This window comes from Oryctolagus cuniculus, chromosome 9 (genome assembly GCF_964237555.1).
Source record: "Oryctolagus cuniculus chromosome 9, mOryCun1.1, whole genome shotgun sequence".
NCBI classification, from domain to species: domain Eukaryota; kingdom Metazoa; phylum Chordata; class Mammalia; order Lagomorpha; family Leporidae; genus Oryctolagus; species Oryctolagus cuniculus.
The window spans coordinates 18,605,033-18,619,333 of NC_091440.1; the positions used below are offsets into that span (position 1 = coordinate 18,605,033).

Consider the following 14,301-nt stretch of genomic DNA (forward strand, 5'->3'; position numbering starts at 1 on the left):
CTCTGTAAGGGGCAGAGGATGTATCTGAGAAGTAAAGTTTTGACAAAACTGTGGTTCCTAAACTTTTCTATTCATAGTACTTTTTAGACAGGATTAAGGAGCCACTTAACTTCTCATTTCAATGAAATTAATACTTCAACATTGGATTCAGGGAGAGAAAATGTACTTATTTTAATGGAATTCCTGTAGATAGCATAATTAAAATTAAGTAAAATAACTCAAATGTGGGTTATTAGAAACAGACACAAACTACAAAAGGTCAAGAAAGTGACATACAAACAGCATTTAATGTTTTGGAAATAAATGATTTCACTTTCCTCACATTTTGCTTTCTTCTATAACCATTTTCCAAATCTGTATATCCAGACTATAAATTTTGCAAGATAATTTAAAAGTAGGAAAAATAATCAAATGCTTTAATCAAAGCAATTAAATTATTTAAGCCAAAATGGAAACGTCTCTCTTGTGCAGACTCAAGTATGATGCATCCCATGTGCTATTACACAGAAGGAAACTGTTTTTTCTTCGAACACCTTGATCTCCTTATAGTTTCGTGATTTCAAGAGCTTAGCATAGTACCTGCACTGTGATAAAATTCATACATTTTCAATGAATATTAATAATTTATGTCTATTGTTGTGATTCCTAGTATACTAATATTATTATCAGTAGTTATCATTAAATTTCAATGTACTTCCAAAATATAAGGTCAAAGGCTGCAAGCATAGGTTACGTATGGTGATTTAAAAGATGTCAACATAGAAGCCCTACTGATAGTTTCAAAAGATTTACTTATACTGCTGACATTGTATACTACTGAGGTAATCTACACTAAATAACCAATCAGTTTCTAAAGAGAAAACACTAACTACAGAAAAACTACAACAATTGTTTCATTCACCCAAGGCCTTTCGGTGGACCTTTTCATTTCTGGATCACTCCAAAAAATTAACTTCAATTAAAAAATTGTCACAAAAGGAACAAAACAGTAATTCGGGTGATAGTCACAAAAGGCAGTCTTATTTTGTGTCTTAAATTGTTTCCCTGAATTGAACAGCTAAAAGGCATGCCATTTCCCTTGTAAAATTAGTTCACAATAAATTCAGAATGGTTTTCCATTGTGACCAGAGAATGCCTTAAATGGAGGAGTTTTACAGACTTCATTTCATCAAATTTGATGATAAATTTTTTAGCCTCATAATGCACCCAATGCATTTGTTGAAAATTGGCTCTGCCTATTGCTTTCTAGACACACATTGTTAATTCAGAGCTATTTGCTCAGGTGGATGAACCACTTTAGCATCTCTTCAAGGTCTGTTGATGAAAATATTCTGGTCTTACCAAAGATTAAAAGCCATATTCTCATTTTAAAGTCAAGATCTGCAAGGAAGAAAGATTGTAGATAGAAAAAATATGATAGGGGCCAGAGTGCCATGGCAGGTAAGGCTGCTGCCTATGACACCAGCATCCCATATGAGCATTGGATTGAGTGCCTGCTCCTCCACTTCTAAACCAACCCCTGCTAATGTACCTGGGAAAGCAGTGGGTGATGGTCCAGGCACTTGGGCTCTTTCCACCTACATGGGAGACCCAGAAGGAGTTCTAGGATCCTGGGGTAGGCCTGGTTAAGCTGTGACCATTGCAGTCATTTGGGGAGTGAACCAGCAGATGGAAAATCCTTCTCTCCCTGCCTGCTGTGTGTGCGTGTGTGTGTGTCCTCACCATAACTCTGCCTCAAAATAAATAACAAATCTTAAAAAGAAAAGACAGATAGATGATAGATTGACAGCAATATAGATGATAGTGGGATGGATAGATACTTAAGAGTATTGGTCATTAGTTCAAGTTCTAGGAATCCCAACTCTACTACCTACCTAATTTGATTCATCTGGAATGAATCCACGACATGACTTCCATAGTTAAAATGATTGCTTTTCACATAATTTACAGCTTTGACTCATAGAAGACTCTTTAATTAAGCTGGAAGATATGACAGGCACATCTTTGTGTAAATGACATCATGATAGACTGGAAAGACACCAGATTTGTTTCTGCATTTGCCTCCACAATGAGTAACAGAAGCTTGGATTAAGCAAACTGCTCAGATCTCCCTAGGAAGCCTACTCTGTTCTTCACAATGACTCACAGCATTCAGAGTGGCTGTGGGCATGCATGTCCCCACTCACTGATGGGCGTGTATCGGGGAAGAGGTGGTGCTTTAATAAAGGGACAATGCTAATACATAGATCTATTCTATCTGGGCTACTACATTATCACCTATTTTTACAGGCAGCTTAGAGTTTTGCTTTTCCACACTCACCCTACATTATTGATCACAATATAGTGAGCATGCCAAGTGCCTGGCTAACAAGCCTATAAACCACAGGGAGTTCAGAGACTTGATCACAGCTATGTAACTTAAAAGAATCAGAGGTGAAAAACAGCAAAGATTCTGCACACTTTCACTAGCAAAGAGTGAAGGCTCCTGATACTCCACGTCTTGCCAACACTTGGCATGCTCAAAAATGGCAATTCACAGAGAAAATGACTCTCAGCTCAAGGACATAGATAGTCACTCTACAATCACATAATGACTGTAAGAGAAATAGCTTGGGGGTAGAGTTACTTAAAGTAAACTTGTTCCATCCAAAGGCTAGAAAAAAAAACAAAATTTATATCCATAAAATATCAAGCATGAGTTCTCAAATTAACTCTGCTGATGCTTACAAACTAGTCCATTCATTTTTCTTACAGGGAAATTCCCTATAACAGTATGTCAAAACATTTGTGTCAAACTGCTATGTTTTGCCAAGGAGATAAATCTTCTAGTCTAAACAATTAATTAGAACTTATTAATGATGTCGTCAAGATATAAAAAGTCACTGTAAAAAGAGATAGAGAGAGAGAAATGGAAGGGTAAAAAATTCCCAAAATATCCTTCAGGAGATAAAACTACTCTGTGGATCTCAAATTGGGAATTTTGTCCCAAATTTTTTAACTCTTTGGCCATCATTTCACCAACTCTAAATCATGTAATTACTAGAGCACAGGGAAGCTTCTCATATTTAGGGAAGGCCCAAAACTCAATAGAATTTTTTCTTCTCCACTTAATGTATTTAGTTCTAGTAATATTTTATTCTTCTTATAAAGATAGTTTGGGTGCTGAAAATCATTGTAACACTAGTAGATTTATTTCTAGTTTACTGAGCTATAGACCATCTGGTAATTATTAGGTGAGAAAATTCATTGGTAAAACACTGAAATGCTTGAGTCATACATTCAGAAAAAAAAGATTCAGCTTCTTTTAATCAGAAGAAATCTACCTACCTTCCTACCCACCTACTTCTGTCTATCTTTCTCCAAAGGCAGTGCTATGTGTCAGCCTAGGATTTATGATTTTAGTTGATTAGGGCTAATGAAACCCAGGTCAGATCAGGCAATATTTGCATAAAGCAAGTGTTTTTCTATGACAACATGATCCACTAACTACATCACACACCCGCAGTACCTGCTCTACAAATGAATGTTGGTCCTGAAGGAAGCCAGGAAAGCAAGAATGCAGTATTGAAGAATATATTGCTTATCACCCTGGAAAGATAAACAAAAAAGTCATATTCCTCTGATGGCTGCCCCATGATGTTACCCTCTACCATAAAGAAGAATGTGCCAGCTTTGGATAGACAGATGCCTCAAATAAGGCACCGAGAGAAGTGCCATCTATGCAGCTGTTGCTCATGCCATGCTCGGGAACACAAGAGAGTCAGCAGTACAGCGGCTTCACCAGAAAACAGAGATTCTCTTATCTCACCAGAGCCTTCCCAGACCACCCTGTGTGCATCTAAGCATTACTCCTACTCAGGCAGGATCAGTAAGAACTATCGGGAATGTTTGCAGGTGTCACTCCATTCTTTTTAACGTCTGATCTCATGTTTCTTTCTTTTTTTGGACAGGCAGAGTGGACAGTGAGAGAGAGAAACAGAGAGAAAGGTCTTCCTTTGCCGTTGGTTCACCCTTCAATGGCCTCCACGGCTGGCGTGCTGCAGCCGGCACACCGCGCTGATCCAATGGCAGGAGCCAGGTACTTATCCTGGTCTCCCATGGGGTGCAGGGCCCAAGGACTTGGGCCATCCTCCACTGCACTCCCTGGCCACAGCAGAGAGCTGGACTGCAAGAGGGGCAACCGGCGCCCTGACCGGGACTAGAACCCGGTGTGCCGGCGCTGCAAGGCAGAGGATTAGCATAGTGAGCCGCGGCGCCGGCCTGATCTCATGTTTCTCAAGGGCTAGATGCAGGCTTAGTTTTCCGACCAAAGCAAAGGCTTCCATCAGATGCTTCTGTGACTGTTCATATCTGCAGTTTCACTTATTACCTTTATTTAACTTGTTTTTACAACAAATGACATCTGATCAAGAAAATGTGGAATGCATATCTATGTTGTATGGTTATCTGTAGTTTACAGACTCTCTTCAGGTGATCATACTTGCTCTTGGCTATTCTACCTGGCTAATTTCTTATTAATCTACTTTTGGGGCACTTGGTTCCTTTGGCATCTAAATGTTGTTGATATACAATAAGAAGTACTGTTTTGAAGTTATATGAACTTTGCATTATGAAGCCATTTATTACTATCCCTGTAAAGTTATTTTGGAAATAACCTTTCCATACAGTCCAATAAACTCTTTAGAAATTCATCATTTGAAAATGGGTTGTATGTGGTGGGCATTGTGGTACATGGGGTTAAGCCAAGGCTTGGGACACCTACATCTCACATCAGAATGCCTTGTTCAAGTCCTAGCTATTCACTTACAATGCACCTTCCTGCTGATGTGCGTCCTGGGAGGCAGCAGAGAATGGCTCAAGTACTTGTGTCCCCACCACTTACATGGAAGACCCGGATGGAGTCTGGGCTCATAGATTTATCCTGGCCCAGCCCTGCTGTTGCAGCCATTTGGGGATTAGGCCAGCAGATTAAACATCCCTCTATGTCTACCTTCCTTTCAAATTAAAAAAAAAAAAATAAAATGAATTACAAGTTTATAAAAAGTGTCCCAGAGAAATATTCTAAGGTATTCATTATTGTTATGGCAAAATATAAATAGTGTGATCAAAGTGGAAAAAAAACATAGCAGGAGAGTATCAATAGTTATGAAAAACAAAACAAAACAAAACAAAACAAAACAAAACAAAACAAAACTGTGGCTCTTTGGCACAGCCCTGCAATGAAAAAGTAGTGTTCTGCAATAATCTTTGTACAAATATGACCTTTTTGGAATGACATAATATTAGAATCCTGCTAAGTCTTGCTTTTACTTTACTTCTTAAACTCATTATCTGTCAGTTTATCTGTGGGACAGACCTCATAAATGGGCAGACCCATCTCATAAGAGAAGTTAAATGTCAAGCAAGAACTTAAACAGCAGAGATCCTCTACACAGGAATTACTCAGTGTTTAAAGATAGAAGAGAATGATCCCTGCATTAAAGGTTTGAGACGTCACCCCCAAGGAAAGGCCCCGAAGCGGATTAGTGATTTAGCTTTTTCATAAACCCAACACAATACATAGTGCGGACTTACAAAGATAACGGATAACAAAAGGAATGCCAGATTCTACATTCTACACCTATTAGTCCGCCCTAATCCAGTCCACAGGTGTCGGCAAAGCCTCTTTCTTCAGCAGGAAGGAATCTGGCCACTTTGACACATGTGAGAAAGGAGAAGAAATGCCAGGTGCTGCTGTCCCGAACAAAGGCTGGTCTCCACCTGCAGACCGTCGCCTTGTCTTCCAGGGGATCATCCCCTCTGATGGACCCTCCCTTAAAACTCTCATCGGAAATGCCAAGCGTCATAGGAACAAGACTCCTGGCTTTGCACCTTTCTTGATTAAAGTTTCACTGCTATATTGTTGATAAATACGGGCATTATTTTCCAAATCACATGGAGCTGCTTGAAATCCTCTTTCCTCATATAAAGGAAGCAACAAACAAAACCAGAATGAAGTTGTTACTTTTAGCTGATTCCTCTAAGAGAAGGAGCCCTGTAACTATGAATTTTACCTTGAATTTTTTAAGGAGGCAAGCGTTAGTTTTAAAAGCAGAATTAAAGAAGCCCAAATAGAAAAATAGCAAGTTTTCAATTACCTTGGAGACTCGGTTTGCAACTTCTCTGCCCACCGTCAGCCCCTGGACAAAGGTTCGGGCCGCAATGAAGGCACGGGTAACCTGAATCTTCAGCTTCCGGGGCACATCTCCGAACGGCTTCAGCTGGTCTGTGTACTTGCTCACACATTCCAGGTAGTCCTCGCTGAAGTGATACTGAGGGTTTATCAGCTGAAACATCCGTTCCAGGAGCCGGGCCCAGAAGTCATTGAGCATCTCCTCCAGGTTCACGTTGCCCCCGGTGTAGTATCTTTTGAGCTCCGTGAACAGGTCCTGGAACACTTCTGAATTCTGCATGTACAGCATGCCGTAGGTCCTTACAAACATATCATTGAGTGACTTTTCTGCATTCTCCAGGAGCTCTCGGAAAAATTCTGCACGCAAAACAAGAAAGCAGTCATATGTTATAAGATCTACAAAGTCTAACACATCGACTTATCTGAAATACAACTGCTTTTCTTTACCGATGTGGGCATTGGGTTGAGTCCTGGCTACTTCACCTAATCCAGCTCCCTGTTAATGGGACCGGGAAAGCAGAGAAGATGGTCCAAGTACTTGAGACCCTGAACCAAGCAGGAGACCTAGAAGAAGCTCCTGGCTTTGGTCTGGCCCAGCTCTAGTCATAGCAGCCATTTAGGGAGTGAACCAGTGGATGGAAGATCTCTTTCTGTCTCTCCCTCTCTGTAACTCTTTCAAATAAATAAATCAATCTTAAAACAATTTTTAAAAATGAATCAAACTCAGGAATTCTGATATAGATTACAATTGTCCTAACAAGTGTCCTTTTTTTAAAAAAGATTTATTTATTTATTTATTTGAAAGAGTTACACAGAGAGGAGAGGCAGAGAGAGAGAGAGTCTTCCATCCGCTGGTTTACTCCCCAATTGACTGCAACAGCCGGAGCTGCACCAATCCAAAGCCAGGAGCCAGGAGCTTCCTCCAGGTTTTCCCATATGGGTGGGGGCCCAAGGACTTGGGCCATCTTTTACTGCTTTCCTAGACCACAGCAGAGAGCTGGATCGGAAGTGGAGCAGCCAGAATCCGAAGCAGTGCTCATATGAATGCCAGCACTGCAGGTAGCGACTTTACCTGCTGTGCCACAGTGCTGGCACCCCAAGAAGTATCTTAACCACCACACCAAATGCCTACCCTATAATTGCTGTTAATAGGCATTTTCATACAAAAATATATCTTGTGATTGAAAATATTTTAGATCAATGCAAGTGATATTTTAAATGAGATTTGATGGTCATCTATGACCTAATAGACAAAGAAAATAAAGGATGCTCTGATTTTGCTTCGAAAGAGCTGCTATTAACTTTAAGAGTTACCATTTAATATGCCTTCAGAGTAGCTCAATTATTTGTGTCATTTATTGCTAAATTTTAGAAAATCTCGGGTTCTATATAAATTCAAATTAGAATAGGTTGCAAATATGTTCAAAGTATTATCAATAACATGATAAAAATGCATATTGGTAATACATTTGTTCCCTATTATTATAAACTTGTTCTAGTACTAAATTCATTTAAATTGTTTTTATTTGGGATAGTCCATAAGTGGGTGTTCAAAGTAATGCATTTGTACTCTTTCTCATTTCTATAATCAATTAGCAGTGTTCAGAGATTCATAATGTAATTAACTTCATATAATAGTAAAACTATAATGAATATAATTTAGGTGGTCATAATGAGTTCAGAAAGCCATGAAGTGTCTTGGGTTATTGTTATAAATATAAGTGATCATTTTATAGAACGTGAATAAGTAATGCAATTTTGGCTTTTTGGTTAGTTGAGTCTAAATGAAAAAGTATATACCAGCAAATGAACTCCCGCATCCTGCAATGGCACTTTAGTTAGCACCATTGACCTCTCCGGCTCAGATGTTAGGCTCTCTCAGAAATACTTAACGTGTAGTCACCTATGCATTTGCACAAAGGAGCCTAGGTAGAGCCAGCTCAAGTTTTACCCCATTTGGGGAATGTAAGTTGAGGTGGGGGAAACAGCCAAGGATAGACAATGCCTTGGAGTTGGGCCATCTGAGTTCCCAACAACAGAGTGGAGCTGCTTTACCTCTCCAGGGTTCCTTTATACCCTCTAGATCCATGTCCCTTCTCAAAAATGCAAGGACAAAGAAAGTCTTGGGTTGTTTAAGAACTCTTCAGTAGGAATTTTAAAAACCGAAACAAAAACAAATTAAAAAACAAAACAAAACAACAACAACAAAAAAAACAACTCTCCTTTCTTGCAGGCTGGGGAAGTTTCCTTCCTAAGACACAGATGGAAAACGTGGTGAATCCTGTGGGTTCCAGCGAAGCTACTGGTGGTTGCTCCAACACTGGCTGGAGAAGCCCTAGAGTTAGCTACTTCGGTTCTGTTTATTAAAGAGATTAATGTGGCCTCAATCATTAAAAGAAAGGTACCTATCATTATGACAACTCCAAACAACAAAGCTTAACAGGTCTCTGTTCACTTGCTTACTTTCTTCTGATCAAATAATACATTTTTTTTCTTAAATATACAAATTCTGTTTCTACACCAGCAGTTAAAATATATGGATTATCTAATGGTTTGTGGCTTATACATCCTGTGTAATTTTGTTCATATCTCCAAATAGTCCTTCTTATTTTCCTAAATGTAAAGTCAGATTAAATTTTATTGAACTCTAATGTTCAGTGATTCAAAAAGTACAGTAAGTATTGAATCAAACAAGGCAACATTTTCAAAATGGTCTAAGGATCAATTTATCAAAAATTTTACATATGCTATATGTTGATATTACTTAAGATTTTATTAAATCAGAGCATACCGATTTTTTCAGAAATGCTAATTAGTTTGTCCTAAAAAGAAGCTATACTAAATTAATATTAATTTCATAGTATAAAAATGACCCAAGTATAAACCTTTTCTTCTTGAATTCAAGAGTGAAAATAGCATGGCTCTGCTGATACAGGAGTATGATGAAAGGTATTATAGATTGTGAAAGGAGATAGAAAAGAATAGAAAAATCACTGAATTGAAAAATACTAATATGATGAGAAGAGAGAGTGCATTCTAATCATGAGATCTGGACAGGCCATTAATTCATCTTCTTTTGAGGTCAATTATTTTGTTAGACCAAGGAATTAAAGCTAAATTTATTGAATACAGAAAACTGCCTTCAGCAATGAACAGTCAGTAATCAATAATGTGGTCTGTATTTGCAAAGAGCTAGACACACACACACACACACACACACCTGTTTGGTCCTCATCTCTCCAAAGACTACAGCTACAGATGTTTGTCTCTAGGGATGAAAGTTTAGTTTGTCTTTTTCTGAGGATAACATTGCTTAGGCTTCTTCCCTCCTGACTAGGGGATTCTGAACTATTGGGCCTAATGTCTATCTTGAAGGTGAACTGTGAAAATGCAACTTCCCACTCCATTCTGGCCTCACTGATGTGTAAGCCAGTATTCATGATTGAATATAGAAAATAAGTTATCATGTTTAAATAAATGTGGCTCAGGAAACATTTTGCTAGACTGCAAGCTTTAACTTCGGTTGAAGAATGCGCCATTATCTCAAGTTTGCTGTTAGCTTCACTGCTCCTCAAAAGCCAAGTTATTACTCCTTATTCAAGATTATTATATGGTATACTGATCCCATAATGAAAGCTAATACTTGTTATCAAAACACACTAATGTATCAGCCAATTATGACAAATGCTGCTATCTTAGGGTACATTGATCTAGACCAGGGGATCCAGGGAACTGAGACAAAACGAATATCCTCTGAAATAAGGATGCTCATTTCATTTCAGCATGTCTGTAAACCTCCACCTTTTGAAGGCTAACACTGAACAAAGTACTTTATGAAAATGGTTTCTCTGTAAACCAGAAAAAGATAGATTTAGAAGACAGCTATCAGATCCATTTTGCTGATAAAATATTACGTCCAAACAACAAATGTAAAAAAAAAAAGTGCAATGTAAGAAAAAGCATTCTCATGCTAACCCTTTGTTTAATCAGAGGGGGCAAAGCTCACATTGCTTTAAGGCCTGCAGCCAACAAAAATCCTCATCTGCAAGAAACAGTTTAGCCGCAAGAAATGCTATTTGATTTTTTTCTTCCCCAATCACAAAATATACATCAAAGGTGGTTGCTTAGGGCTCAGTTATGCTTCATAGGTGCACAAAAGAACTTTTCCAGCCTGCCTTAGCCTCTGGGAGGATTTTATTCATCTAGAGGGGAGATTTCCACGCAAACATCTGTTTGCTGCGGGGCAGATGGCCTCAAGTCGAGGAATAGTCTTGGAGATAAAAACCACAACTGTTCCAAAAGCAAAAAAAAAAGTCTGTGTGATACTGCCTGATCACTTGGAGAGACCTCTTAAGGGACAAAAATCAACTCCGAGGAGCCAAGAGGTGCCCCAAGGACATCTACGAGAGACTTCAAATGAAGCCTCCAAATGAATGGATTGAAATGTAAGGTGGGACACAGGGCCAGAGGGAAGCAAGAACAAGAGGGGGAAGTCAGATTAGAGGAGCTCTTAGGAACCCACAGTCCACGCACAACAGCAAAAGCTCCTATTCAAGCCAGACATGTTGTCTTATTACCACTACTGAGAATAAACGTTCTGAGATGCTTTCGGCATGGGGTTGGCATTAAGCACTGCAGAGCATATTTTTCTTCTTCTATTCTCATGTTCTCCACTAAATGAGTTTGGTCATCCCAGCCAATATTTGGCTAAAGAACACCAGCAAGGAGGAGCTGGCATAGAAAATAAAATAGTTCTGAAAGCCGACACATCCTCTAAGGGTTGAGATTCACAGACACACAATAAAGTGGCCACCCTGCTGCACCCTGATATCTTCATGGTTGAGTAGGAGAATCCCTCCTCATTCACACACATCTTCCAGCTTTGTATTTCAGAGCCTCTGTCTGCTTTTAGAAAACTCCTTGCTTACATAACACCCTGAAGTGGCCAGCAGGACGATGCTGAGTTAACGAGAAGTATCAGTGGAGGGAGATCCTCACGACCATCTATGCTCTGCGATGTTGGACTTTCTGGGTGAGAAGACAGGATCCCTACATGGCTTTCCCCTTCCTTTTCCCCAAGGGATGAGAGTCGGTAACAATGGATGCTGCTCAGGGTGTCCTTGACACATGCGCTATCATTCCTGTCAAGTCACAGCTTATGTGGTCTTTCAAAGCTGGTTACCACTGCTCTAGGTCACGTGTGTCTCATCCTCCACACTGTTACTACTGTGAGATGCACCATCTTTTCTTGGTGTGCCAGGGGTTGGGGACAGGGTGCTGTCCTGTGCATTGTAAGATACAAGTAGCACCCTTGGTGTCTACCTGGTAGACACTAATGGCACTGCCCTCCCTCAATAGTGATGACCAAAATGTCTCAAGAGACTGCCAAATGTCCTCTTGGGTACAAAATCACTCTCACCCCCCACCTTACCCTCACCTGCTGAGAGTTAGCGTACTACTGATAAATTCCAGAAGCCTGAAAGGAGGACAGAAAAATATTCTGAGAAAAAGCCAGCACATTCTAGACCTCATCAACCTCATGATTTATTTACAATAAAACCTTGAAGAGCTGTGTCTGGAGTGGAAGGAATAAAATTCACTTTATATTCACAGTAAGATTCTTGGTGTGCTGTATGGTACCTGTCACATGGTAGGGTCTTAAAAAGTGGTGAATAGTGAGCAGATGAAAATAGATTGATGCATGTATGTGAATATCCACTGCAAAATTATCCTGATTTGATCTGGTGAGCACTCCTCTCAGACAGAGATGACTTTGTGGACTCATCTGAGAGAGAAATGCTACAAACCACATCTTCATTGATTTGCCTTCCCCTCATCCTTCAAATTTATACATTCATAAAAAATAGACATTCATTCTTCCATATTCTAAGTTCAGGTGCATCTACACATAAAATACACTCGCCTCAGTTAAAAAACATGTTGGTTGTCAAGACTGCTCTGCCAGACCTTGCTTTCCTCTCCAAACTCTGCCTTTCCCAAATACATGGTCTGCCTTCATTAATGCAATGCCCAGAATGCCACATTTGGGCTAATTCCCAAAATGCTTGCATTTCACATAGGGTGGTCTCCTACATGGAGCCTTCTTCCTTTCAATAAATAATTTGTCAGATTGAATAAACTCGTTGGAGCTTTGTTCCATTGTCACTGTGTTTGATAAACAAGAATAAGCCGTTCTTTATTTCTTCTAATCCAGGTGAAAGAAACACACAATTATATAAGGGAAAGAGGGCAAGAACTATTTTGAATATCCATTTGAATACACATTCTATTATCTCAGTTTTTTTGAAACTTCATTTGCATTTTTTGTGTGATAAGCAGACCTTCAAGGATGCACTTTTTAAAATTGTGGCACTGAAAGTATATAACATTATATTACAAATAATAGTTTACTCAAAAGAGAAAAATCAGAATGTATAATTATTCAGAGATAATGTTACTAAAAGCAAAAATTCATTTGGATTTGACACTTCTTCCTGTTAATCCCTACTTTCTCTTGCTCTGTATGTATGTTTTCACAAATGCTTTAGTACATTATATGCATCATGATTTGCTCAGTCAATTCTTCCTAAGGTTTGATAGAAGCCTCTATGATTTCTGACTGGTCAAGCGAATCATATATATATATATATATATATATACATACATACATATATATATATATTTGCTTATATATATTTATTTCATGTTTGAGGGATTATTGTAACTAATTACTGTCCCTTGAGTAACTGTTGTCCCTTTCCCTGTGCAAAGGAACTAATTGAAGATAAAAATGACGTGCAATAAAATAAATTTACTATTCAATGTGTTTCTGTTATATTCTAGGAGAAAAGTAAAGGCATCAACTTTTAAAGTTTTTTAATTTATTTGAAAGAGAGAGAGATAATATGTGTGCTTCCATTCACTTTTTCACCTCTGAATGTCCACAATATACTGAAATATAATAATAGGATGCCTGTAATTGGCTTCGACATAGTTAGAAGAAAGGGTGAAAAATTAATTGGAAGAAAAGGTCATAGGTAAAACAAGATAGATCATGAGTTAATAATTGTTGAATCCAGGTGACACATATAAGATTGGTTATTCTTTTCTCTTCACTATGTAAGTTTAAAGTGTTTCATAATAAAAAGTTAAAGAATAAATTGTTTAAATGTAAAAAAAATAAATAAAAACACGGTAGAGTGGCTTTGTGGCTTATCTTAAGTCAAATGATCTCTTTATGATTTGAATAACAAATGAGAGGTATTATAAAGTGCTAAGATAGTAGATAAACTATATTTAAAAATAAATTTTGAAATGCATTGTAAAGTCATATAAAATACTCATATAAATAATTTGCATGTGTGATTTTCCCCTAAAATCATTTATTTGATGGAGATAACTGAGATGGAGTATATGTTCAAATGTCCAGGGTTGGTGCATTTTCCTCATAGGGCGATATCCACTGTAAGCAAGCCAATCAGAGTAGGGATCTTATCTTCAGTGTACAGACCAGTGACTGGTCCATACACATCATGCTGAGTGAAATAAGCCAGTCCCAAAGGGACAAATACCATATGTTCTCCCTGATCGGTGACAACTGACTGAACACCAAAAAGGAAACCTCCTGAAGTGAAACGGACACTATGGGAAACGGTGACTTGATCAGCATAGCCCTGACTGTTAATGAACAACTTAATACATTATCCCTCTTAGTAGTTTTTTTTGTCTGTTCTACTTAATATGACTGATTTAATTCTGTAATTAATACACAGTTATTCTTAAGTGTTGAAAATTAACTGAAATGTGATCCCTGTTAAACATAAGAGTGGGAATAAGAGAGGGAAGAGATGTATAATTTGGGACATACTCAAGCTGACTTGCCCCAAATGGTAGAGATAAAAACATACCAGGGGATTCCAATTCAATCCCATCAAGGTGGCATGTACCAATGCCATCTCACTATTCCAAGTGATCAATTTCAGTTCACAATTGATCATAATGAAAGGACTAAGAGTCAAAGGGAGCACATAAACAAGTCTAGTACCTGCTAACACTAACCGATAGAATAAATAAAGGGGAGAGTGATCCAACATGGGAAGTGAGATACTCAGCAGACTCATAGAATGGCA

The 14,301-nt window shown here is 38.5% G+C and overlaps 1 protein-coding gene across 4 annotated transcripts in view; it reads right to left on the minus strand.

Annotated features, from left to right (window-relative positions):
* The window catches only part of GPC6 (glypican 6), a 1,178,567-nt gene that overhangs the window by 583,752 nt on the left and 580,514 nt on the right, over window positions 1-14,301 (minus strand). For all 4 annotated transcript variants that reach the window (XM_002713000.5, XM_051850542.2, XM_070048691.1 and 1 more), the window contains exon 3: window positions 6,138-6,529. In XM_002713000.5, coding sequence (XP_002713046.1) covers window positions 6,138-6,529 — 392 coding nt within the window. The remainder of the gene's footprint in view (window positions 1-6,137; window positions 6,530-14,301) is intronic.